Source organism: Equus asinus, chromosome 8 (assembly GCF_041296235.1).
Source record: "Equus asinus isolate D_3611 breed Donkey chromosome 8, EquAss-T2T_v2, whole genome shotgun sequence".
NCBI classification, from domain to species: domain Eukaryota; kingdom Metazoa; phylum Chordata; class Mammalia; order Perissodactyla; family Equidae; genus Equus; species Equus asinus.
This window is the reverse complement of record NC_091797.1, coordinates 42,444,244-42,470,076: the sequence shown is the minus strand read 5'-3', so window position 1 is coordinate 42,470,076 and position 25,833 is coordinate 42,444,244. Positions and strand designations below refer to the sequence as shown.

The following is a 25,833-nucleotide window of genomic DNA, read 5'->3' as shown; positions in this document are numbered from 1 at the left end:
AATAAGAGACATCTGTGGAGGCTTTAATAACAATAAATAAAAGGCAGATGCTCTAAAAAATAAAATTCACAATTCTGGAGGTTGGAATGAATCCATGAACTTAGATTTTCAACACCCATTTTCATGAGAGAATGAGGTAAGGAAATTCCTTTGAGAGCTGTCAAGGGAAATTTTGGAAGAATCCTGGACGACACAAACATCTTAAGGGCTCTGGTATTCGAAGTCCTTCTATTAACGTGTCTTCCTTGTCACGTCATCTGGAGTCATAGTCCTTCCAAAGCACCTTCCTCATTGCTCCCTTCACATCCTTGTTCCTCAGTGTATAGATGAGGGGGTTGATCATGGGAGTAACGATGGTGTAGAAAAGAGCTATGAACTTGCCCTGATCCTGAGAGTAGTTGTTGCTGGGCTGGAGATAAGCATAGATGGCTGTGCCATAGAACAGGGTGACCACTATGAGGTGAGATCCACATGTCCCAAATGCTTTTCTCTGCCCTGCTGCTGACTTTATCCTTAAGATGGCCCTGACAATCTGACAGTAGGAGAACATGATTGATGTAACAGGTATGAGAAGAATGAAAACACCGAGAAAAAACATCTCTGACTGAATCATACTGGTGTCAATGCAGGCAAGCTTGAGAAATGCAGGGACCTCACAGAAAAAGTGATCTAATTTATTTCTCCCACAAATTGGTAAAAGGAAAGTGAGGACTGTCTGCAATAAGGAATTGGCAAAACCAATGAACCATGAAGCAGAAGCCATCAGGTCACAGAGACGGGGGTGCATGATTACTGTGTAGTAAAGGGGCCTGCAGACAGCTACATAACGGTCAAATGCCATAACTCCTAAGAGAACACATTCAGTGCCTCCCAAGCCTAGAGAGATGAACAGCTGAACTACACAACCACCAAAGGAGATAGATTTGTCTGTTCCCCTGAGATTAACCAGGAGCTGGGGAACAATGCTAGTAGTGTAACACAGGTCCAGAAAGCTGAGGTTGGAGAGGAAAAAGTACATGGGAGTGTGAAGATGTGGGTCCAGGTGGGACAATGCGATGATGGTTGTGTTTCCCAGCAAAGCGAAGATATAGAAGATCAAAAGAACCACAAAGAGGACCAGCTCCAGTTGAGGCCTGTCAGAGAAAGCCAGCAGGACAAACCCAGTGAGAGAACTTCCATTTTTCTGTTCCATCCTTGTCAGCACTTGGTTCCTGTCAAACCAAGCATTTAGACATTTTCAGAAGGTGTCTTCAAAAAGTAAATTGCAGGAGCCGGACCCTGGGCCCAGTGGTTAAGTTCATGTACTCAGCTTCGGCAGCCCAGGGTTTCACTGGTTCAGATTCTGGACAAGGACATGGCACCACCTGTGAGGCCACACTGAGGCGGCGTCCCACATTACACAACTAGAAGGACCCACAAGAAGGATTTGGGGAGAAAAAGCAGGAAAAAAAAAGAAGATTGGCAAAGGTCATTAGCTCAGGTGCCAATCTTTAAAAAAACAATAGTAAATGGTGGGGTTGGGGTGCATCTATTGTGTTAAAAGACATAGCCATGGGATTTTCATACACAACTGCTTTCATAAATGGTGTACTCACTGAGATGAACATATCTTATACCATTGTAGTTCTATGTTAGCATTAAAGGTGATTTCATTGATATTTAATACAAGGAAAATCAAATAATAGACCTTAAGTTGCATTATTTATGGGTTTGAAAGAGCTGTTTCAGATTGAGTTTAATAGGATCTAAAGTACCGTCAGAATATATGTACGTTAGAGAAAATGAGAATGAGGGAAATACTGCAGCGTGATCAGAAAGAATAAGAAAGAGAAGCAGACAGAGGCAGAAGGTTACTTTAAATATGTGTCTCAAAATTCTACACAACTGAATTGTACATACCTCACATGCAAGAGAATATAATGCAAGATAACATCTAAAATACATTTAGATATTGGATTTTATGATCTAGATTAAATTACATTCAAAATATCACTAATAATGCTGACTGCATATTTTGACAGTTTTGCATCTGTACTCTACCTAAAACATTCTATTTGTGAGGGCTACCCTGGTCATTTTACAGTGGAAAAACAAATAGTCAGACACCAGTCAATTACCACTATTCAGTTTCAGTGTTTAACTCTTGCCCTCAAGATGCCTAAAATTACCATACCAATTTTACAAGTCCTCTGAAAATACATCGGCTATGAGTAGTCAGTTGGAATCACAACTCTAAAGTCCAGTGGCCAACACTTTCCTTTCCTTCTGCTGATTTCATTTTCACATATTACCAACAACTAGAGTGTGTAGAATTCCTGAAAGAGGTGGGATTGTTTTCTGTCAACACTCTAATCAGGGTAGAAATTTTTAATCGTTATCCCATTGTGTAGTCTATGTGCAAAGTGTAATGATTTACATCACTCCCCGTGATAAAATAATTAAAAAGATAAATACATAGAGAAAAAGACAGATACATTGTCAAAGCAATGACAAATCAAAGAGATCTATTGTAAAACTAAAAGCAATACAAATAAAGGCATAAATAAAAGGATATTTTGGTATTATAGAAACCTAAGAACATCCATCTACATAAGGTTAATTTTATATATACACCTTTCTGGAAGCTACCTTGAAGAGTGAGTTACACTGGACCAAACACCTTGCCAGCTCTAAGGTTAGTTGATTCCCATTTTCATCCAACTATTTAGCATTGCATAAGGACGGTCATACACTGACCTAACTGGCATCAGAAAATGAATATTTCAGTTCTAGCAAATTCAAATGGATAATCAATTGGTAAATTTTTTATTTTTATAAGACTTAAAATCTGAATCAGATTTGGGCATAGACACTTTGATGTGCAAAATAAATTGGTACAAAGTGGCATAAAATAAATATTAATAAAATCTTAATAAGGGAAAAGTAAAGATCAAGGGAAAGAAGCATTAGTGCTAGAGAGGCCACTGGGAAATATCCTCTATCACAGACGTAAATGTCCTTCTTGTCTCAGAATTTAGTTCAAAAGAAAGCAAACAACCAAAAAAATTTATGTTTTGGAATATAAAATCATTCTCAATAGAAATTTAATACATCGCACATGAGAAGGATTAAACTAAATTACATTTATACTCAGTAACAAAACAACAGTATGGGAGAGTTCTTTTCACTTATCTAGAAAAACCAATATTTGATCTATACAAAATGTTTTCACATTTAAAGTTTAAAAAATTGAAGTATCCAAAAGTTGAACTGATATGCTACTTACATTACCAATGTTAATACTGGCTGGTATTATTGAGTGTTTGATAGGCTCTAAAATATTGACATGCATAATCTCAACTAAAGTCTTAAAGAAATTTTGAAACTTATTTGCCGTCCCCTTTAAACATATGAACAAATCGATTAAAGTTGTTGAATAGCTTACCCAAGATCGTTAAACTTCTAAATGTTTTAACGTCAACCCAGATCCCTACGACATCAAAGTTCATACTTTTAACCAGATTACTTTATCGTCAATCAAACAGATGCATTAAAATTCAGAGCAATCATCACACGTGACATAGAGAATGTAGTATTTCACTATATTTCATACTTCCTTTGATTTCTTATAAGAATGTGATCAGCGATATCCACACAAAAATCTATGCACAAAAAAATTCATAATAGAATTATTATGAAAATATGGGAGACAGTCTAAATAGGAAATGACAAGATACATCCTCTGACTCACACCTGCTCAGAAAAGCAAATAAAAACAAGCCGTGGTTCAGTCTCATGCACACATACACAAATATAGATAGAGACACTCATCTGAAATGAACTGCTGGCTAATATTTAAATTGTACGTAATAAAAGAAGTATTCATGAGAGTGAAGGAGGGCAAAAATAAAATGCTAACTCATCCAAGGGAAACACCAATATAATAAAGCACCATTATAATAAAATAATGATGTATTTTCTTTTATCATATAAATAAAGACCAAGATGGCAATTCATCAAAGATAAACCCTGGTGAGATGAAGTTGTACAAACCATATTTTGCTTTACATGATAATTTGTATTTTAGTAAAAAAAGAATGCTGTATACCTACCTATCTGACAGAGACAAAAATGAATATGATTTCAAGTTAAAAATAAAATATCAGGCAAAGGAGATGCCCACTAAAACAGAAAAAAGAATGTGATTGCCTAAGTGTGATCATTGCTTCCAATGCCACTCTGGAGAGCACACTGGGAGGTAATTAGGATACTAATGTCATATTCTATCTTCTGACTTTTGATTTTTTTCTCATTACAATTCAGGAAAATCATTATCCTTTTGGAAGGCTAGATATGGGAAAGATCTAGCTGTAAGATGCATTATCCCATTAATTCTCAAGAGTATGTTCTGCTGATCTAGGGTACTTTGTTCTGCTCGTCTTTTCTTAGTTGGAATCCATCCCTCCTAAAGCTGTTTGCACCACCACAAAAGCAATCTTCCAAGAGAAGGAATATTTTTTTCGCTAAAGTCAAATGAGAAATTTTACTTGATTCCCTTCCTGCCACATTTAAAGAATTGTGTAATTTAACTGGGAATCGTCATCTCTGTTTAGATAAGTATCAATTGACAAAATGCGATAAGAAAGATTGATTCACATTAGATAAACTATATAAATAATAATGACTGGAAATATTAGACACATGCATCCTAGGTACTGGAGAAAAGAATGATGTCCTTAGTAACCGTCACAAGATGACATGACATAGGAAAGTCCTATTATAAAATTTGCACACAAATGATTACTTTGGATACAAAAAAGTAAATAATTTAAAAAATGCAGATTATACTCATAGAAAAAAATTTTGAATAGGTAAAATAAATAGATTCTTACAAAGCAAAGATGGCATCCTATGTAAAACTTACCATCAAAAAAAGAATATAATCGGGAATGACATCTCACAAAAACACAACTTGACAATAAAAATCAAGAGAGCAGGCATCAAATGAAACAGGTTAAATGCTTAGTACTGACACATATCATGTGGTAGAGGTAGTAGTTTACAATTACAAAAATTGCACAATATTGAAATATAATGTAACTCCAAGAATTTTAGTGGAAGAATACTTATTTCAATAAAATCAGATACTCAGTATGCAAACTACACATTTTAAAGATAAAAGATCCAAGATAATGTCTGTATTTAAGATATTTCTAATTATACAACATTCACTGATATATTTAACATACAAACTCTGCCCTCTCCAGTTCCTGAATGAATCCTGAAAAAGTGCTGATAAAATTTCCATAGCCTCATGTTAGACTGAACTCATCCATAACAAGTAAGGTATGGATGAGGGCTCCAGCCAGTAAAGAACATCTGAGCTGGGCACCAACAATGTTCATACAAGAGTCATTCATGAGCAGGTGCAAGGATGGAAGGACGGTCACTAGTGCACTTTACACATCACCTCAATGTAATCCCATAAAAAACTAGACTTTCGGTGGTGAACACGATGCAGTCTATATGGAAGTTGAAATATAATAATGTATACCTGAAATTTATGTAATGTTACCAACCAATGTGACCTCAATAGAAAAAAAAACTTGTTTCCTAGCTCATCAATTAATTAAACATTCAGGTCACTTCTATGTTGCTAACTTTTCCTCTTTAAATTGATATTTGTAACCAACTGACGAATCATCATTTCTCATTAACAATAAAGTCAACATAAAGATGCATTGATACAATATTACAAAACGGAAACTTCTTGTTGTAACTTGCAACCTAGCATTTTGAAGACTATACATATTTTAGATATTTTGGTGCCTCTTTAAGGGAGAAAAATAAACATTTTAAAACTACAAATACTGAGAATACATTTTAACCACAGAGAACAAATATTGTGTAATTTCACGGAAAATAAGAAGACAAAGGGAAAGAATGAAAGCATATGGTCTAATAATTTTACATACACGCATACACTATTTTTCTAACTGAAGGGCGTATTTTACTACACCTAAATATGCTCTATTTAAACTATTTTCCATATGTACATACTAAGGTATAATAAATAAATAAAGTATATAAAATATATATAAAATAAATTTTAAAAGAATAAAATGGTACTTCAATAGGATTAAACTTCTAGGAAGAAATTGTTAGCTTATAAAATGAACAATTAAATTTAGTTCTAATATTTGGTGAATTCTTTAGTCTGTTCATTTTGTCAATGGACATACATGCAAACCAATTTAGCTTTTTCTTTCAACAATAATTGCAACTGGAAATAAAATAACTTTCCACTTGCAAAAGCAACACAGAGACTGAGTTCCATTCCACTCACCTTTATTTACCTTATCTGCAGGTCCTAAGCTACTTTCCTACCTCATCTCCAACTTATTGCCTTTAATAAAGTACTGGGGTTAAAACTTGGATGTGTAGAATGAGGAATTAGGTTGTGTGGAGTGAATGCAACAGTTGATTATACCAGCATTGGATTGTCCAGAAATTTTTCTTAAGCAAGAAGACACTTTCTCATGATGACTTCATGTATCTTCACCTGGTACTGGAGATCTGCATTGCGCCTCTAGCTAGTAGAAAGCTGAAGAAAAGCAACTTCGAACTCTTAGTATTATTTCTGCAATACAGTGACCTGGCTTTATGACAGAGAGACTCCATGAGCAACGTGAGAGTGTAAGATGACACTATGCTGTGACTGGCCTGGCACAGATGAAGACCTAAACCTGTTTACCTGGCTGAAGTCTCTGTGGAATGTAGGTCTTATACTGTTGATTAGCTCATGTCACCAAGCTGTCCAGAGATGGCAATGCCCAGGGAGAATGAGCATCAAGGAGAATGCCAGAGGACACCTAATCTGTCTCTTCTCTAATTTCGTATATTTGACAGAGGACAGATAACACCCTAAACCTCCCTAGTTACCTTAGTTCTCATCTTTTAATGACAGATGTTTCATAAAAATCTTAGTTTTTTCTCACAATTCTAAAAAATACCTTGCATATAAATAAATCGTTCAGTTACTTGATTTTAAATGTAAATATGTAAATAAATTTTTCATTTAATTTCATTCATAAGCAACTTACAAGAGATCACAAAACTAATAATTAGGCACATTTTAATCTTTAAGATGAATATAATGGAAGGCAATCACAAATTTATTACCAAACTTCTAATGTGGCTAAGGAATACAATCTCATATCCTCTATAACATTCTTCAATTTATATTCCAAGAATTTTAACGATTTACTCAAATAATAAGAACAAAATTACTATTTTTCAATGAAATTTACATGGTTCCCTTGAATTTAACTAGTCTTTGGATATATATTCCAAATGACTTGGAGTTTACCTGGATAGTTACAAATAATTGTTAGAGGAAAATAGAAGAAAGTAGATGGGTGTTTCATCTGTTGAAGTCAAGTTTAAAGATCAATTAATTTCAAAACAACTTTACTTGACTATGCAGGCAAAAGGCAAGTATAAATAATAACATCTCATTTTAGCAAGCTTGAGCCCTAAACATCACATACAACTTCAAAAATAATGAAATCCCTTTGTCCAGACTGGAACACATTTTGTTTCAGAGTAATAGACAACTGCTAATTAGCAGTATAAGCTAGCTCAGAGAAAGCGACTTAGGTTTGAAGTATCTTGGTTTTTATATGCCATTAGTCACACATGTATAGAGAGCTTCTGTGACTAATTTTCATTCTGTAGCCAATTGTTTCCCATATAACCAGAAATTCCAGTTTTATTTATGAGATTCAGCGTAGAGAGATGAACTATCTAACTCCTCCTAAAAACATTCTTAGGTTAGAACTTTCTCACCTATCGCCCTGCTAGTTAAAATCTCATCATAATATTTAAAGGATGTCTGGTAAGACCAATACTGTTTAGGGTGTCCAGAGGAGGGAGGGAATTGCGGATCTGCTGTTAACGCTTTTCTTCCCAGTTCACTCTCGCTGCTACGAGTATTAATTGGCAAAATCACTTTCTATAACCATTTGACATTATCTAGGAATGTCGACCTGCAACTGCATTCCTCGGTTTAATATTCTCTAAAGTAGTTCTTGGTCATGTGCCTCAAGACACATGTATGAGAATGATCACAGCAGTATTATTTGTATTAACCAAAACCTGGACATAATCCAGATGCTCATCAACAGTAAAATAGGAAAATTGTGACCTATTCATACAACAGAGCACTGTACAAGGAATATGAATAAACTGCAGCAAAACAAATTGAAACCTTGTCCTTCACACAAAATTGCTGTGCAAAAGATGCCGGTCACAAAGGAACCAATCCCTCTACATAAAGTCCAAAAACAGGTAAAGCAAACTTGCTTACAAAGGCAAACATAGGTGTTAAAACTATAGTTATAATCAAATATTATAGTCAATATTAAAAAGAATATCAAAAGGCTGATTATAACAAAGTCAAGATCAATGAAGAGAGAAGGGATGCATTTGGGCAGAGGCTGTCCAAGGTACCGTCCAGGTTCTAGTTTACAAAGGTGGAAATATCATGACTATTCACTTAGTAATTATTCTTTAAAATGAACATATTTTTTACACAGGTATAAATACACAGAGAGAGAAAGACAGTAGACAGACAGAGAGAAACATAGAGACAGGGAGAGAGAGATGGCCAGAGGAAATAAGAAACAACACATAGGACAATGTTATACTCATGTATAGAAATAAGAAATAAGAAATCTATAGATTTCTATAGAAATAAGAAAGCAGAACAAAGAGACTATATAAAATGACATAAATGATCAAGAATATTGTTTAAATGAATATTGCTGATAAAAATCACATTTGGAGGGGCCAGCCCAGTGGCGCACTAGTTAAGTTGTACCTTCCACTTCAGCAGTCCAGGGTTCACTGGTTCAGATCTCAGGTAAGGACCTGTGCACCACTGGTCAAGCCATGCCATGGCAGGCATCCCACATATAAAGTAGAGGAAGATGGGCATGGATGTTAGTTCAGGGCCAGTCTTCCTCAGCAAAAAGAGGAGGATTGGTGGCAGATGTTAGCTCAGGGATAATCTTCCTCAAAAAAATAAAATCACATTTAGAAAAGCTAAGTTCTGAAAAAAGGAAAAATTATTAGGGATTTGTAAGGAATCAGACAGGTGGACTAAAAGGAATACAAGTTGAAAAACAATCAATACTGACCTAAGGAAAAGTAACATCAATGTAAAAGGAAAGAAAAGGAATGATTACCAGGTTCCAGGACACCATCTTCTCTGTAGACTAGACATGATGAAGATAGCATAGCCTTTCATTTGAAATACCTAAATTGTCACCACCTCACTAAATTATTGAACAGGCTATTTCTGGTCTCTGAAATATCCTGAACTCTCAGATTCTCTTCCTCACTGCTGGCCCTCTATCTGAGATACGTAGGAGGAAAGGATTTCCTAAGTGAAATGCTGCCACCCCTTACTGATGCCCAGCCTTTGACTTCTGTGGTTATCACTAGATAAAGAGCCCACATAGGGAAAAGGAAAAGGGAAAGGGTCAGAAACAAAGGGGAGAGATAGAAAAGACAAATCTAGAAGGACAAACAATGGCACCTGAGAGAGACAGTAGATATACACAGAGATTTCAGTTAAATAGAGTACAGATAAATATGCTAAATGTGAAAACAGAAGGAAAATTATAGGAAAAACAATAAAATGATGGGCACAGGGATTCTTAAAATCTCAAAAAGCTCAAAATTGATTGAAGCAATTATAAGTAAAGTAAAATATAGTACCATACTGTAACGGAAGCATGTTGCTTAATTATTCCATATTGAAAATATTTCACTTCTCAAAAGAACTTTCACGTACATGGTCAGCTAACACAGAAGGTGGGACATATTGAATATAGACATCTATGCTTCCACTAAAAGTTAATGGTAATGAAATCTGATTACTTTCTATTGAGTACATCCAGTCCCTCACCCCACTCCTGCGCAGGATATGACTCTGGAGATTCTGAAGTAAGCAGAGTTTTCACAGACTGGAGCTGGACACTCCCATTGCTTCCATGAAGTTCTCGGAGGATCCTCCCAAACAATTTCATCTTGGAAGGAATTTTCTGGAATCTAAAGAAAATTAGATGTATTTAGTCTCATGGAGAGATTACTCTGAGCAATATAACCCCAAAACATGTAGAAAAACCCCTAAATCACATGCTACATTTCCATCATCTACGCCCTCCCACTCCCAAAACACTCACTTACATATTCATATGCACAAAACATTTGCATTAGAAAGCTTCAAAAATTTAGCTTACTATGTCTTATTTGATTACTTGACCAATGAATGAATCTGCATTCAGGTTGCTGAAGATACAAGAAACCTAAAATTAATTTGAACAAATTTTCATTTTGACATATTAAAACTCTTTTAACTTTAGTCATTTGGGACCAACTTTATAATTCTTAAGTAATTAAATTATGAAAGTTAGTGACGTCTTAATTGGAAATTATAAACACAAAGCTTACAATACACTGAAGAAATCTTTGAATGTACAACATGCTGATTAAACCAGAAAGAAAAATTGGTTGCCACCTTTTGTTAATCATTAGTCTCTTCTTAGTGAGGTAAGGGTTTATTAAAAGGAATAAAAAAATATATTCTATTATTCCATTGAAAGAGCATAACTTTGGACTCTGAATATCTAAGTTCACATCTTGGCCTCATCATTTAGAAGCTGTCATTTCAAGTAAGAATTTAACCTCCCTGTTCCAGAGTGTGCTCAGCTATAAAATAAGGATGATATTGTCCCTCAGTGTTGTAGTAAATAAATAAGATCAAGACTGTGAAAACACATTCGAAATTGTAAAGCATTGTGTAAAAGCAGAGAACTACTAGCATTTCTAGCTAAAATCACACTTTCTTCAGTCCGTTTCCTCAGATCACCTTCAATCATGCCATGCTATTGCCACCTCCTCCTTGAAATCGGCTTCAAGTAGCTTTTATAAATTGTTCACCCCGATGTTCTCACATATCAATGACCCTTACTTTTCTGATTTTCCTGAAAACTAAAGTCTTTTACCTTTAATTCTATATTACACATTTCTTCTTTAAAATGGTAGTACTTCAACTGAACATCCAAAAAGATAATTGCCAAAGTATATCAAGCTCTGAATCCTCTCTCCAAGTATAATTCTACATTTCCATTGCCATTCCTGACACATCTGCTTGTATGTGTATATATACTATGGTTCAATAAATTCAATGTTTCCCTCTCCCCCACCGAAAGTAGTAGTATTGGAACTCCTAGAAAGAAGAATTAGGCAAGAAAAAGAAGTAAAAGGGATCCAAATTGGAAAGGAAGAAATAAAATTGTCACTATTTGCAGATGCCATGAGTTTATATGTAGACAACCCAAAAGAATCCATTAAAGAAAACTTTCAGAAATAATAAATGAATATGGTAAAGTTACAGGATACAAAATCAACATGCAAAAATCATTTGCATTTCCATATACTAACAACAAATTAGCAGAAAGAGAAATTAAGAATACAATCCCATTTGCAAGTACAACAAAAAGAATAAAATATCTAGGAATTAATTTAACCAAAGAAATGAAAGATCTGTACACCGAAAACTACAAAACATTGTTGGTAGAAATTGAAGAAGACACAAAGAAATGGAAAGATATTCCGTGCTCTTGCATTGGAAGAATTAACATAGTTAAAATGTCTATACTTCCTAAAGCAATCTACAGATTCAATATAATCCCTATCAGAGTTCCAACGATATTTTTCACAGAAATACAACAAACAATCTTAAAACTTGTATGGAATAAGAAAAGACCCCAAATAGCGAAAGGAATCCTGAGAAAAAAGAACAAATGTATAGGTATCACACTCCCTGATTTCAAAATATACTACAAAGCTATAGGAATCAAAACAGCATGGTACTCGCACAAAAACAGACACACAGATCAATGGAACAGAATTGAGAGCCCAGAAATAAACACACACACCTAGGCATAGCTAATTTTCACCAAGGGAGCCAAGAACATGCAATGGAGAAAGGAAAGCCTCTTCAATAAATAGTGTTGGGAAAACTGGATGGTCACGTGCAAAAGAATGAAAGTAGACCATTATCTCACACTATACACAAAAATCAACTCAAAGTGGATTAAGGAATAGAAAAAAGAAACACATGGGACTACATCAAACTGAAAAGCTTCTGCACAGCAAAGGAAACCATCAAAAAAATGAGAAGATAACCTCACAACTGGGAGAAGATATTTGCAAATCATGTGTCTGATAAGGGGTTAATATCCAAAATTTATTTTAAAAAACCACATACATTTCTACAACAAGAAAACTAAGACCCCAATAAAAAACTGGGCAAAAGATCTGAAGAAACATTTTTCCAAAGATATACAGATGGCCAACAGGCACATGAAAAGATGTCCAACATCACTAATTTAAATTATAAGGGAAATGAAAATCAAAACTACAATGAGATATCATCTCATGCCCATCAGAATGACTATAATTAACAAGACAAGAAATAACGTGTGTTGGAGAGGATGTGGAGAGAAGGGAAGTCTCACACACTGCTGGTGGGAGTGCAAACTGGTGCAGCCACTATGGAAAACAGTATGGAGATTCCTCAAAAGCTTAAGAATAGAACTACCATAAGATCCAGCTATTCCACTGCTGGGTGTTTATCCAAAAACGTGGAAACATGAATGCGTAAAGATACGTTCACCCCTATGTTCATTGCCGCATTATTCACAATAGCCAAGATTTGGAAGAAACCTTCGTGCTCATCAAGAGATAAAGATAAGGAAGATGTGGTATATAGACACAGTAGAATCCTATTCAGCAGTAAAAAAGATGAAATCTTGCCATTTGTGACAACACGGATGGACCGTGAGGGTATTATGCTAAGCCAAATAAGTCATAGGGAGAAAGTCAAATACTCATGACCTCACTTATAAGTAGAAGATAAAAACAGCAAAAAACAAATACATAGAGACAGAGATTGGATTGGTGGTTCCCAGAGGGGAAGTGGGGAAGCAGGAGAGTGAAAAGGGTGATTAGGCACATGTGTATGGTGATGGATGGTAATTAGTATTTGGGTGGTGAACATGATATAATCTATAAGAAATCAAAATATGAAGTACATCTGAAATTTATATACTGTTATAAAGTAATGTTATCTCAATAAAAAAATTTTTAAAACAGAATTCACTTTAAGTGATGACACTCAAAAGAAAATGTGTTTCTTGCGAGTTTGACTCACATTTGGGGGCTCTGAGATCGCTGATCACTTGAGCCAGTGGTGTGTCCTGTTGCTCAGAGGACGCAAGGCCTGGAAAAATCCATGAATTGCTCTAGGGAATAATGATAGTCAGAACTCCAGATGCTCAACACAGATGAGACAAAAGAATTTAGCCAAGCCCTGGGTACGATCACTACTGCCTTGCCACAGTTGTTGGTGAGAATTCAAAAGGAAACAGTCCAAATAATTTTGGGGACCATTGACACAACCCTGTAGTCTGTTACAGACAAAGCATGGAGAGCTTGAGAAGGGAGAGTTCTTAGATCCCATTTGAAAAATCTTACAGCACAATAATGAACTTGGGATTGGCCTCTTGTGCAATTTTTTTTTAATTTTATCATGGGGCTCAGCGATCTTTATTATCTGTAATTTATTTCCAAGGAATGTAACTATTTCAAGTGCCATTCACATGTTTACTTAAAGGAAATAAATCTGGTGGCAGCATTTTTTGTGTCCTGAAGAGCAGAGAGCCAGTGGCTCAGTCAGAACAATAGCCCCTGTAGTGTCGACGCAAATAACCAATAATTATTTCAATGCAAAAGAAAAGAGTTTTATTTGAAACAAACCGAGGACTATATCCTGGGAGTCTCAGCCTTCCCAGGGGAAGAACAGGATCTGGAGAAGAGTGTTTTTTAGCACAGATATATATCTTTTCAAAACAAAGATACATACATCACATGACAAGGGTTCATTGCTGCAAGGGTTCAAGGAGATGTTTCTGACAGATTAGCATGTACACAGCAGGTCAGCATGACCCTGGCATCATGCGAAGAGATACTTATCTTCAAAGGGTGCTGGCATCATTAGAAGGGAGGCTTTAATTCTTATCTTCAAAAGAGTACAATTTTTTACTTTTAGGTAATGATTAAAGCAGATGTACAATACACATTTGACAGGCCGAGAGTCAGGCTTCTTTGATTCAAATAAAATTCAGGTCAGATAAGTTCAAACCTGAATGGCTTCCCCATATACTCCAATGTATAAAAATTTTCTTATATTAGTGGCTTCAGGAGACCTTAAGATTTTCTGCACCAAAGAAAGTTCATTTAAAGGATTTGAAAGTGATCATTTGGGTCTGCTTATCAAGGTGCTGTTGAGCAATAACTGAGAGTGGGAAATTTGTCACCACTGGGGGTAAACAGTATTCCAAAACTGTTTTTATACTGGTATACATTAAGCATTACTATGATGTCAAAATATATGGTTTCCCAAGTGTCAACTTCAAGTGTGAATACTGGGATGCTATTAAGGATACAGATAGAATCTTGACCACGTATATAATTTCTCCTAGTTGTCATTTCCACCTCGCCAACCTGTGTCTCATGCAAGATCAATTCTCATGAGCATGAGCAACTGAGGGGGTTCATGGCCCCAGAGGATGTAGGTTAGCTGTCAGGACAAGAGACTATATGATAACTTTTTGCATATGTCTCCTCCCAGAGACACACATGTATTTATCTGCACTGTGCTACATATTGGAAAAATCTACTAAAAATCATAAACATTTCTGTGATGATACCATTGTCAAAGTTATAACCTCCACAGAAAAATACACTGTTCATGACATTAAATATATACAAACACCAGGATTCATACCCCAAAACAAATTTACACTGCAAACTGAGCTTTGAAGGGGATCTGAGGGCTAGAATGTCAGATTCAATTTTTCTGGAATGTTTATACTTATTACATAATTCAGAATTGAATGACAGTTATTTCATGAGATAGCTGTTTATAAAGTTTAGGCATATAGAGATTTTTAAAAATTAATATGCCTATTGTTCTTTCAATTTCCTCAAGATGAATCTGAGTAAGCTTCGACAAAACACGAGGTTTCCTGGGAATAAGGGGTCACTACTTACATCTGTATAATATGTCACCAATTCAAATTATGTGGGGTTTTGCCAGATGTGAGATACAAACGCCCTGACCAATAGATGCCTGAATCAAAGATTTTATAAAATGGTAAGAGGAGAGAAATTTAAATGTATTTTACCCTTTGGAACTTTGGCTGCATTACTGTAGGTAAAATATGTGTAAAATGAAATAGAACTTGGGTCGTGTGCTATTCATATATGATAATATCCTTCCAAGTCAGATTTAAAAAAGAAAATGGGGCTCACAAATTTAAAATAATCAACATCCGTACCTCACATCGATGTTTCTATGGCTATGTACCAAATTATACGTAAGCACTACCAGCTAATGGCTACCATTATCACCGGCAACATTGTCTCACTCCCTTCACCCAGTGATCCTGTGTACAGCCTTCTATGAAATGAATGCTGCATAATATGGCTGCCATGGTGATGAGTTCACTGTTTGGACTCACTCCAGAATAACTTCAGGATTGATGTTAGCAACTCTTTCTTTGAACTTAAAGTTTGTTTTTCTTATAGCTTCCCCCACCTACTTCTGTGAAAAACCTCTGATGGAGTCAACCTATGGACTTTGTAGGAGAGCCATGATCAAAGTGCCAGACTAAGTGATATCCCTCCAGCAATTGCTAGAAAATGCTAACAAGTTAATATTTCTTACAGTGTTTCAGTGGTTTTATGCTCTTATTTGGCTGTGTCTTTACAGTATGTACTTAAATGTCTTTTTGCAAGAAAAGCAGAATAATGTTTCCAAATGGGGTTGCAAATAAGAAAACTTCATAGAGCTTTTAAAAATAATAAATATAACACAGATGTTCTAGAGACACTGAATCACCATCTCTGGAAGCTGGAATGAATCTATGAATGTTGATTTTGAACACACGGTTTCATAGGACAATGAGGTAAGAAAATTCCCTTGAGAGTTGTTAGGGAAAATTTTAGCTGACACATGGAAGACAAAAACATCTTAAGGGCTCTGGTATTCAAAGACCTTCCATTAAACTGTTTTCCTCACCCAGTTATCTGGAGTCATGACCTTTCCAAAGAACATTCTTCATTGCTCCCTTCACATCCTTGTTCCGCAGAGTATATATGAGGGGGTTGATCATGGGAGTAACGATGGTGTAGAAGAGAGCTATGAACTTGCCCTGATCCTGAGAGTAGTTGTTGTTGCGCTGGAGATAAGCATAGATGGCTGTGCCATAGAACAGGGTGACCACTGTAAGGTGGGATCCACATGTCCCAAATGCTTTTCTCTGCCCTGCTGCTGACTTTATCCTTAAGATGGCCCTGATAATCCCACCATAGGAGAACACGATAAACGCAACCGGTATGAGAAGTATGAAGACACCTACAAAAAAGATCTCAGACTCATTCATACTGGTGTCAACACAGGCAAGCTTGAGCAATGCAGGTACTTCACAGAAAAAGTGGTCTAATTTATTTCTCCCACAAAGCGGTAAAAGGAAGATGAGTACCGTTTGGAATAAGGAGTTGGCAAAACCAATGAACCATGAAGCAGAAGCCATCAGGGCACAGAGATGGGGAGGCATGATTTCTGTGTAATGAAGGGGCCTGCAAACAGCTACATAACGGTCAAATGCCATAACTCCTAAGAGAATGCATTCGGTGCATCCCAATCCTAGAGAGATGTACAGCTGAACTACACAACCACCAAAAGAGATAGATTTGTTTATTCCCCTGAGATTGACCAGGAGCTGGGGAACAATGCTGGTAGTGTAACACAGGTCCAGAAAGCTGAGGTTGGAGAGGAAAAAGTACATGGGAGTGTGAAGATGTGGGTCCAGGTGGGACAATGCAATGATGGTTGTGTTTCCCAGCAAAGTGAAGATATAGAAGATCAAAAGAACCACAAAGAGGACCAGCTCCAGTTGAGGCCTGTCAGAGAAAGCCAGTAAGATAAACCCAGTGAGGGAGCTTGCATTTTTCTCTTCCATCCTTGCTAGCACATGGTTCTTATCAAGACCAAACATTTAGAAATTTTTAGAAGGTGTCTTTAAAAGAAAAGGAGAGAGGAAGAGGTGAATCTATCATGTTAAAAGACACAGTCATGGGATTTTTATATGCAATTGTTTTCATAAATGATGTACTCATTGAGATGGACATATCTTATACCAATGTAGTTCCACATTATCACAAAAAGTTATATCATTGATATTTAATGTAAGAAAAATCAAATAATAGACCTTGTGTTCCCATCATTCATGGGTATGAAAGGTCTGTTTCAGATTGAGTTTCATAAGATTTAAAGTACTATAAGAATACATGTACATTAGAGAAAATGAGAATGAGGGAAATACTGGAGCACGATCAGAAAGAATAAGAAAGAGAAGCAGACAGAGGCAGAGAAATTATTTGAAACATATATCTCAAAATTCTACACAATTGTACATACCTCACATGCAATAGAATATAAAGCAAGATAATCTCTAAAATACATTCAGATATTGGAATTCGTGATCTAGAATGTACTTATACAGAGGATTAAATTATATTAAAAATATCACTTATAGCGCTGACTCTACATATTTTGGAAGTTTTGCTCTGTACTCTACCTAATCCATTATATTTGTGAAGACTACCCTGGTCCTTTTTATGGTAAACAATTAAATACTCAGTCAGACATCATTCAATCACCATTATTCTGTTACAGTGTTGAACTCTTGCCCTCAAGATGCTTGAAACTACCAGACCAACTTTACAAGTCCTCTGAAAATTCACTGTCTATGCAGTCAGTTGGAATCAGAACTCTAAAATCCAGTGGCCAACAGTTTCCTTTTCCTTTTGCTGATTTCATTTTCAAATATTACCAACAACTAGAGTGTGTGGATTCCGGAAAGATGTGGGATTATTTTCCATGAATGTTCTAATCAGGGTAAACTTTTTTAAAAGTGATCCAATTGTGTAACCTATGTACAAAGTGTAATGCTTTACATCACTCCCTATGATAAAGTAATTAAAAAGATAAATACATAGCAATAAAGGCAGGTACATTGTCAAAGCAATGACAGGTCAAAGATATATTGTAAAACTAAAAGAAATACAAGGAAAGGCATAAAAAACGAGATTTTGGTATTATGAAAATCTAAGAATATCCATCTACATTTAGTTAATTTTATATACACAGCTTTCTGGAAGCTATCTTGAAGAGTGAGTTACACTGGACCTCACATGTTGCCAGCTCTAAGGATGGTTGATTGCCGTTTTCATCCAGTTATTTAGTATTGCATAGCATGGTCATACCCCGACTTAAGTGGCATCAGGAAATGAATATTTCAGATCTAGCATATTCAAATGGATAATCATACAGTAAATTTTTAATCTTTCTAAAACTTTTAAAATCTGAATCGTTTGTGTATAGATACATTGATATGCAAAGTAAATCGGTACAAAGTGGCATAAAATAAATATTAATAAAATCTGAATAAGGGAAAAGTAAAGATCAAGGGAAAGAAGAGTTAGTGGTAGAGAGGCCACTGGGAAATATCCCCTACCACACACATAAATGTCCTCCTTGTCCCATAATTTAGTTCCAAGGAAAGCAAACAATCAAAAGATTGATGTTTTCAAATATAAAAGCATTCCCAGCAGAAATGTAATACATCATACATGAGAAGGATTAGTTAAACTAAATTAAATTTATACTCAATCAGAAAACAACAGTATGATAGAGTACTATTTCACATATCTATCAAATACAATATTTAATTTGTAAAAAATGTTTTCACATTTAAAGTTTGAAAAATTAAAGTATCCAAAGGTTGAAGGTTAAACTGATATGCTACTTACATTAATAATGTTAATGCTGGTTGGTATTACTGAGGGTTTGATATGCTCTAAAATATTAACATGCATAATCTCAACTAATCTTTTAAAAACTTTTTGAAATTTATTACCGTCCCCTTTAGACATATGAAGAAATTGATAAAGTGGTTAAATAGCTTACCCAAGATCCTTAAACTCCTAAAGGTTTTAACACAAAGCCAGGTCCCTTTGATATCAAAGTTCATGCTTTCAACAACATTACTTTATCGTCAATCAAATGGATTTAATAAAATTCAAAGGAATCATCACATGTGACATAGAAGGTGCAGCATTTCATAATATTTCATAATTCCTTTGATTTCTTATAAGAATGTGATCAGTGATATCCACACAAAAACCTATGCACAAAGAAATTCATAATAGAAATAATTATAAAAGTATGAGACAGTCTAAATGAGAAACGAAAGGATACATCCTCTGACTCACACCTGTTCAGAAGAGCAAACAAAAACAAACCATGGTCAGTCTCATGCATGCACACACAAATATAGAGGCACTCGTTGAAATGAACTGCTGGCTAATTTTTAAATTATATCTAATAAAGAAAGCATTCATGAAAGTGGAGGGCAAAAATAAAATGCTAATTCATCCAAGGAAAACACCAAAATAATAATGAACCATTAAAATTAATTTATATGATTTCCATTTTATCATCTAAATAAGGACCAAGACGGCAACTGATAAAAGATAAAACCCCAGTGAGATCACGTTGTGCAAAATATTTGTTGCTTTACATGATAATACATATATGAATAAAAAAGAATGCTGAAAGGCTACCTATCTGACAGATATAAAAATGAATGATTTCAGGTTGAAAAATAAAATATCAGGCACAGGAGATGCCCACTAAAATAGAAAAGAATGTGATTGTCTCAGTGTGTGATCATTGCTTCCAATGTCATGCAGGAGCGCATACCGGGAGGTATTAAGATACTAACATCATATTCTATCTTCTTACTTTGAATTTTTTTCTCATTACAATTCTGCAAAATTATTATCTTTAGTAAGACTGGACATGGGAAAGATCTAATTGCAAAATGCTCTATCCCATTGATTCTCAAGAGTATGTTCGGCTGGTCTAGGTTACTTTGTTCTGTTCATCTTTTCTTACCTGGAATGCAACCTTTCTAAAGCTGCTTGCACCACCACAAAGGCAATCTTCTAAGAGAAAGAATTCTTTTTGGCTAAGGTCAAATGAGAAATTTTACTTCACTTCATTCCTACCACATTTGAAGCATTGTGTAATTTGACTGAGAATCATCATCCCCGTTTAGACAAGCATCAATTCACTCAACGCAGCAAGAAAGATTGATTCATTAGACAAACTATATAAATAATAGTGACTGGAAATATTATTCCTTAGGTACAGGAACAAAGGATGGTGTCCTTAGTAGCCATCACAATATGACGTGATATAGGAAAGTTCTGTTATAAAAATTACACATAAATTATTACTTTGGGTACAAACAAATAAATAATTTTTTAAGTGAAGATTATATATGAAGGAAAAAATTTAAATAGGTAAAATAAAACATATCTACAAAACAAAGATGGCATTCTGCATAAAAATTACTATCATAAAAGAATATACAGGGAAACAACATCTCACAAGACGAGCACTGTATACATATTTTAGATATTTTTGTGCTTCTTTAAGAAAGGAAATAAACTGTTTAAAACTATGAATACTGATGATACATTTTAAACATAGAAAATAAATATTGTGTTTCACAGAGAATAAGCCGCCAAAAGAAAGAATGAAAGCATATTGCCTAATACTTTCACATACACACATACATTATTTTTCTGTTACTGAAGGGCATATTTTATTACACCTAAATATGTTATATTTAAATTATTTTCCATGTGTACATACTGAGGTACAATGAATGTACTACAATCGGATGTAACATCTAGGAATAAATCATTAGCTTCTAAAATGAACAACTAATTTAGTTCTAATAGTTGGTGAATTCTGTAGTCTGTTCCTTTTGCCAATGGGCATATATGCAAACCGACTGAGCTTTTTGTGGCAACAACAATTGCAACTGGAAATTAACTTGCCAATTCAAAAGCAACGCAGAGATCAAATTCCATTCCACTCACCTTTATTCGTCTTATCTGTGGATCCTAAGCTATTTTCCTACCTCATCTCCAACTTACTGCCTTTAACAGAGTACTGGGGTTGGAACTTGGATATGTAGAATCAGGAATCAGGTTGTGTGGAGTGAGTGCAAAGGTTGATTATATCAGCATTGGATTATCCAGAAATTTTTCTTAAGCAAGAGGACACCTTCTCATGATGAGTTCACATGTTTTCACATGGTACTAGACCTGCTTTTGCCTCTAGGTGGTAGGAAGATGAAGAAAAGCAATTTCGAACTCTCAGTACTATTTCCTCAAATACAATGACTTGGCTTTATGACAGAGAGACCCTATGAGCAACATGAGAGGGTGAGATGGCACTACGCTGTGACTGGGCTGGCACAGATGGAGACTCAAACCTGTTTACCTGGCTGAAGTCTCAAGGGAATGTATGTTCTATACTGTTGATTAGCTGATGTCACCAAGCTGTCCAGAGATGACAATCCTCAGGGAAAATGGGCAACAAGGAGAATGTCTCTTCTTTAATTTCATATATTTGACAGAGGACGGGTAACACCCTCTACCTTTCTAGTTACCTTAGTTCTCAACTTTCAATGACTTAGATGTTTTACAAAACCCTTAGATTTTTTTTCTCACAATTACAAAAAATTTTTATGTATAGATAATAAATCAATCATTTGGTTTTTTAATTGTAAAAGTATACATGTAAATAAATTTTTCATTTAAATTCATTCATAACCAACTTATAAGGGATCACAAAACTAATAATTAGGCACACCTTAATCTTTAAGGGAAATATAATGGAGGGCAACCATCACATTTATTAACAAACTTCTAATGTGGCTAAGGAATAATATCTCATATCCTCTAAAACAGTCTTCAGTTTATATCCAAAGGTTTTAATGATTTACTCAAGTAATAAAAAGAAAGTTCTTTAATGACATTTACATGGTTGGTTATCTTGAATTTCACTAGTCTTTGCATTTAAATTCCAAATGATTTTTAGTTCACCAGGATAGTTACAAATATTTGCTAAAGAAAAATGGAAGAAAGTAGATGGAGGTTTCACGTGTTAAAGTCAAGTTTGAAGATCAACCAATTTATTTAAAAACATCTTTACTTGACTATACAGGCAACAACAGGTATAAATAACAACATCTGACTTTGGCAAGCTTGGGCCCTAAATGTCAAATGAAACTTCAAAAAAAATAAAATCCCTTTATCCACACTGGAACACCTTTTGTTTCAGAGTAATAGACAACTGCTAAATAGCAGTATAAGCTAGCTCAGAGAAAACCATTTAGGCTTGAAGCATCTTGGTTTTTATACGTCATTAGTGACACAGGTATAGAGAGCGTCTGTGATTAATTTCCATTCTATAGCCAATTGTTTCCCATATATCGACAAATTCTACTTTTATTTGCAAGATTCAGCTAGTGAGATAAACTATCCTTCTCCTCCTAAAAGCAGTCTTAGGTTAGAATTTTCTCAGTTATAACCCTACTGGTTAAAATCCCATCATAATATTTAAAGGAGGTCTAGTAAAGACTAATACCGCTTAGGGTGTCAGAGGAGGGAGGGAATTACAGAGCTACAATTAATGCTTTTCTTCCCAATTCACGCTAGCAGTTATAAGTATTAATTGGCAAAATCACTTTGGATAATAGTTTGACCTTATCTAGGAATGCTGACCTGCAATTACATTCCTCAGTTTAATATTCTCTGAAGTAGTTCTTGGTCATGTTCCCCAAACACATGAATAAGAATGCTCAAAGCAGCGTTGTTTGTATTAACCCAAACCTGTAAAATAATTCAAATGCTCATCAACAGTAAAATGGGAAAACTGTGAGCTATTCATACAACACAGTACTTTACAAAAGAAAGGAATAAACTACAGCAAAACAAACTGAAACATTGTCCTTCACACAAAAATACTGAACAAAACATGCCAGTCACAAAGGAATCAATCTGTCTACATAAAGTTCAAAAACAGGCAAAATAAACTGTTGTTTATGAATGCAAACATAGGTGGTAAAACTATAGTTACAATCAAATATTATAGTCAAAACTAAAAAGAATATCGAAAGGCTGATTATAACAAAGTCAAGATCAATGAAGAGAGAAAGGGATGCAATTGGGTAGAGGCTATCCGAGGTACTGTCCAGGTTCTAGTTTACGAAGAAGGTAATATAATGACTATTCACTTATTAATTATTCTTTAAAGTGAATATTTTTATACAGGTGTAGAGACAGAGAGACACACAGAGACAGAGAGAGAGAGAGATGGCCAGAGGAAATAAGAAATAACACATAGGACTGCGTTATACTCATGTTATACTCAATACTATACCTATGACAATAAGAAAGTAGGAAACAAAGAGGCTATATAAAAGCATCAAAAATGATTAGGAGCATTTTTAAATGAAAAAGGCTGATAAAAATCATATTTGGAAAAGCTAAGTTCTGAACAAAGGAAAAATGGTTAGGGATTTATAAGGAATCAAATTGGTGGACTAAAAGGAATATAAATCTAAAAACAATACTGATCTAAGGAAAAGCAACACTAATGTAAAGGAAAGACCAGGAATGCTTCTCCACCCGGTTCCAGGGCACCATTCTCTCTGTAGAGTAGACACAGTGAAGATAGCCTTTCTTCTGAAATATCTAAATTGCCACCACCTCAGTAAAGTATTGAACAAGCTATTTCTAGGCTCTGAATTATTCCAAACTCTCAGATTCTCTTCCTCACTGCTTGTCGTCTATCTGAGATAAGCGGAAGGGAAGGTCCACACTTCCTAAGTGAAATGTTATACCACCCTGTACTGCTGCTTCACTTTGGGATTTCTGTATTTATCACTAGATAAATGGATAAAGAGCCCAAGTGTGGAAAAGGAAAGGGAAAAGGGCAGAAACAAAATGAAAGATAGAGAAGACAAATACAGAATGACAAACAAGAACTGAGAGAGACAGTAGATATATACAGAGATTTCAGTTAAAAAGTACAGATACATACAGTAAATGTGAAAACAGAATGAAAATAATAGGGAAAACAATAAAATGATGGGAACAGGGATTCTCAAAAGCTCAAAATGCATTGAAGCAATTACAAGTAAAGTAAAATATAGGGCCAGACTGTACAGATGGCAGGTTGTTTAATTATTCTATATTGAAGAATATTTCACTGCTTGAAAGGCCCTTCACGTACATGGTCACCTAACACAAAAGATGGGACATATGGAATACAGACATCTATGTTTCCACCAAAAGTCAAGGGTAACGAAATCTGAATACTTTCTATTGAGGACATCCAGTCCCTCACCCCTCTCCTCTGCAGGATGTGACTCTGGAGATTCTCAAGTAAGCAGAGTTTTCATAGACAGTCCCATTGCTTCTATGAAGTTCTTGAAGGATCCTCCCAAACTATTTCATCTTGGAAGGAATTTTCTGGAATCTAGAGAAAATTACATGTAATTAGGCTAGTGGGGAAATGATTATGAGCACTATAACCCAAGACATGTGGAAAAACCCCCGGATCACATGCTACATTTCCACCATCCATTCCCTCCCACTCCCAAAACAAGCACTTACATTTTCACACACACAAGACATTTGCATTAGAAAGCTTCCAAAATTTAGTTTACTGTGTCTTCTTTGATCATTTGACCAATGAGTGAATCTGTGTTCAGGATGCTGAATACACAGGAAATCTTATAACAATTTGAGCCCATTTCTATCTTAACACATTAAAATTCTATTAACTTTAGTCATTATAGGACTATCCTTATAATTCTTATGTAATTAAATTATGAAAATTATTGACATCTTAAAATTGAAAATTATAAACACAAAACTTATAATCACACTGAGGAAATCTTTGAATGTACAGCATGCTAATTAAAGCATTAAGCAGGGTTGATTGTCATTTCTTAGTAATCATTAGCCTCGACCTAGTGAGAGTAAAGGCTTATTAAAAGGAATTTAAAAAGATATTCCATTATTCCTTGGAAAGAGCATAACTTTGAACTCTGAAAAATCTAGGTTCACATCTTGATCTTGTTATTTAGAAGCTGTGTCACTTCAAGCAAGGATTTAACCTCCCTGTTCCAGAGTGAGCTCAGCTGTAAAATAAGGATGATATTGTCCCTTAAGGTGTTGTAGTAAACAAATAAGATAAAAAATATGAAAATGCCTTACAAATTGTAAATCATTGTGTAAATGCAAAGAATTATTAGCATTTCTAGCCAAAATCATGCTTTTTCTTCAGTCCATTTCCTCAGATCACCTTCAGTCATGCCATGCTGTTGGCCACTTCCTCCTTGAAACGGTCTTCATTAGCTTTTATAAACTGTTCAACCCTGATGTTCTCACATGTCAATGGCCATTACTTTTCTGCTTTTTCGAAACCAAAAGTCCTTTTCCTTAATTCTCTTTTTACCCATTTCCTCTTCAAAATGACGACGGTACTTTGGTGAACCACCAAAGAATTGCCAAAAGTATATCAAGCTCTGAACCCTCTCTCCAAGCAGAATTCTATATTTCCATTGCCATTCCTGACACATCTACTTGAAAATTTACATGTACTCTGGTTCAATAAATCCACTGTTTCCCTCTCCCCAACCAAAAGTAGCTGTTTTAGTTTCCTGTGGCTGCCATAATGAAGTACCACCAACCGGGGTACTTAAAACAACAGAAATTTTTTCT

General features: G+C 35.2%; 2 protein-coding genes across 2 annotated transcripts; both read right to left on the bottom strand.

The window, feature by feature from the left end:
- Positions 1 to 253: 253 nt before the first annotated feature.
- On the bottom strand, positions 254 to 1,192 carry LOC106823461 (putative olfactory receptor 2B8). Its single transcript, XM_014829173.2, has one exon. The coding sequence runs from the start codon at positions 1,190 to 1,192 to the stop codon at positions 254 to 256; it is 939 nt and encodes a 312-aa protein (XP_014684659.1).
- A 15,007-nt stretch (positions 1,193 to 16,199) lies between these two features.
- Positions 16,200 to 17,138, bottom strand: LOC106842547 (putative olfactory receptor 2B8). The gene has a single exon (XM_014859165.3). It carries the CDS (start codon positions 17,136 to 17,138, stop codon positions 16,200 to 16,202), a length of 939 nt encoding a protein of 312 aa, XP_014714651.3.
- Between the last annotated feature and the right edge of the window lie 8,695 nt (positions 17,139 to 25,833).

Bases quoted from the DNA above. Each gene is read 5' to 3' on its own strand.
- LOC106842547 (XM_014859165.3), bottom strand. From the start codon at position 17,138: ATGGAAGAGAAAAATGCAAGCTCCCTCACTGGGTTTATCTTACTGGCT.
- LOC106823461 (XM_014829173.2), bottom strand. From the start codon at position 1,192: ATGGAACAGAAAAATGGAAGTTCTCTCACTGGGTTTGTCCTGCTGGCT.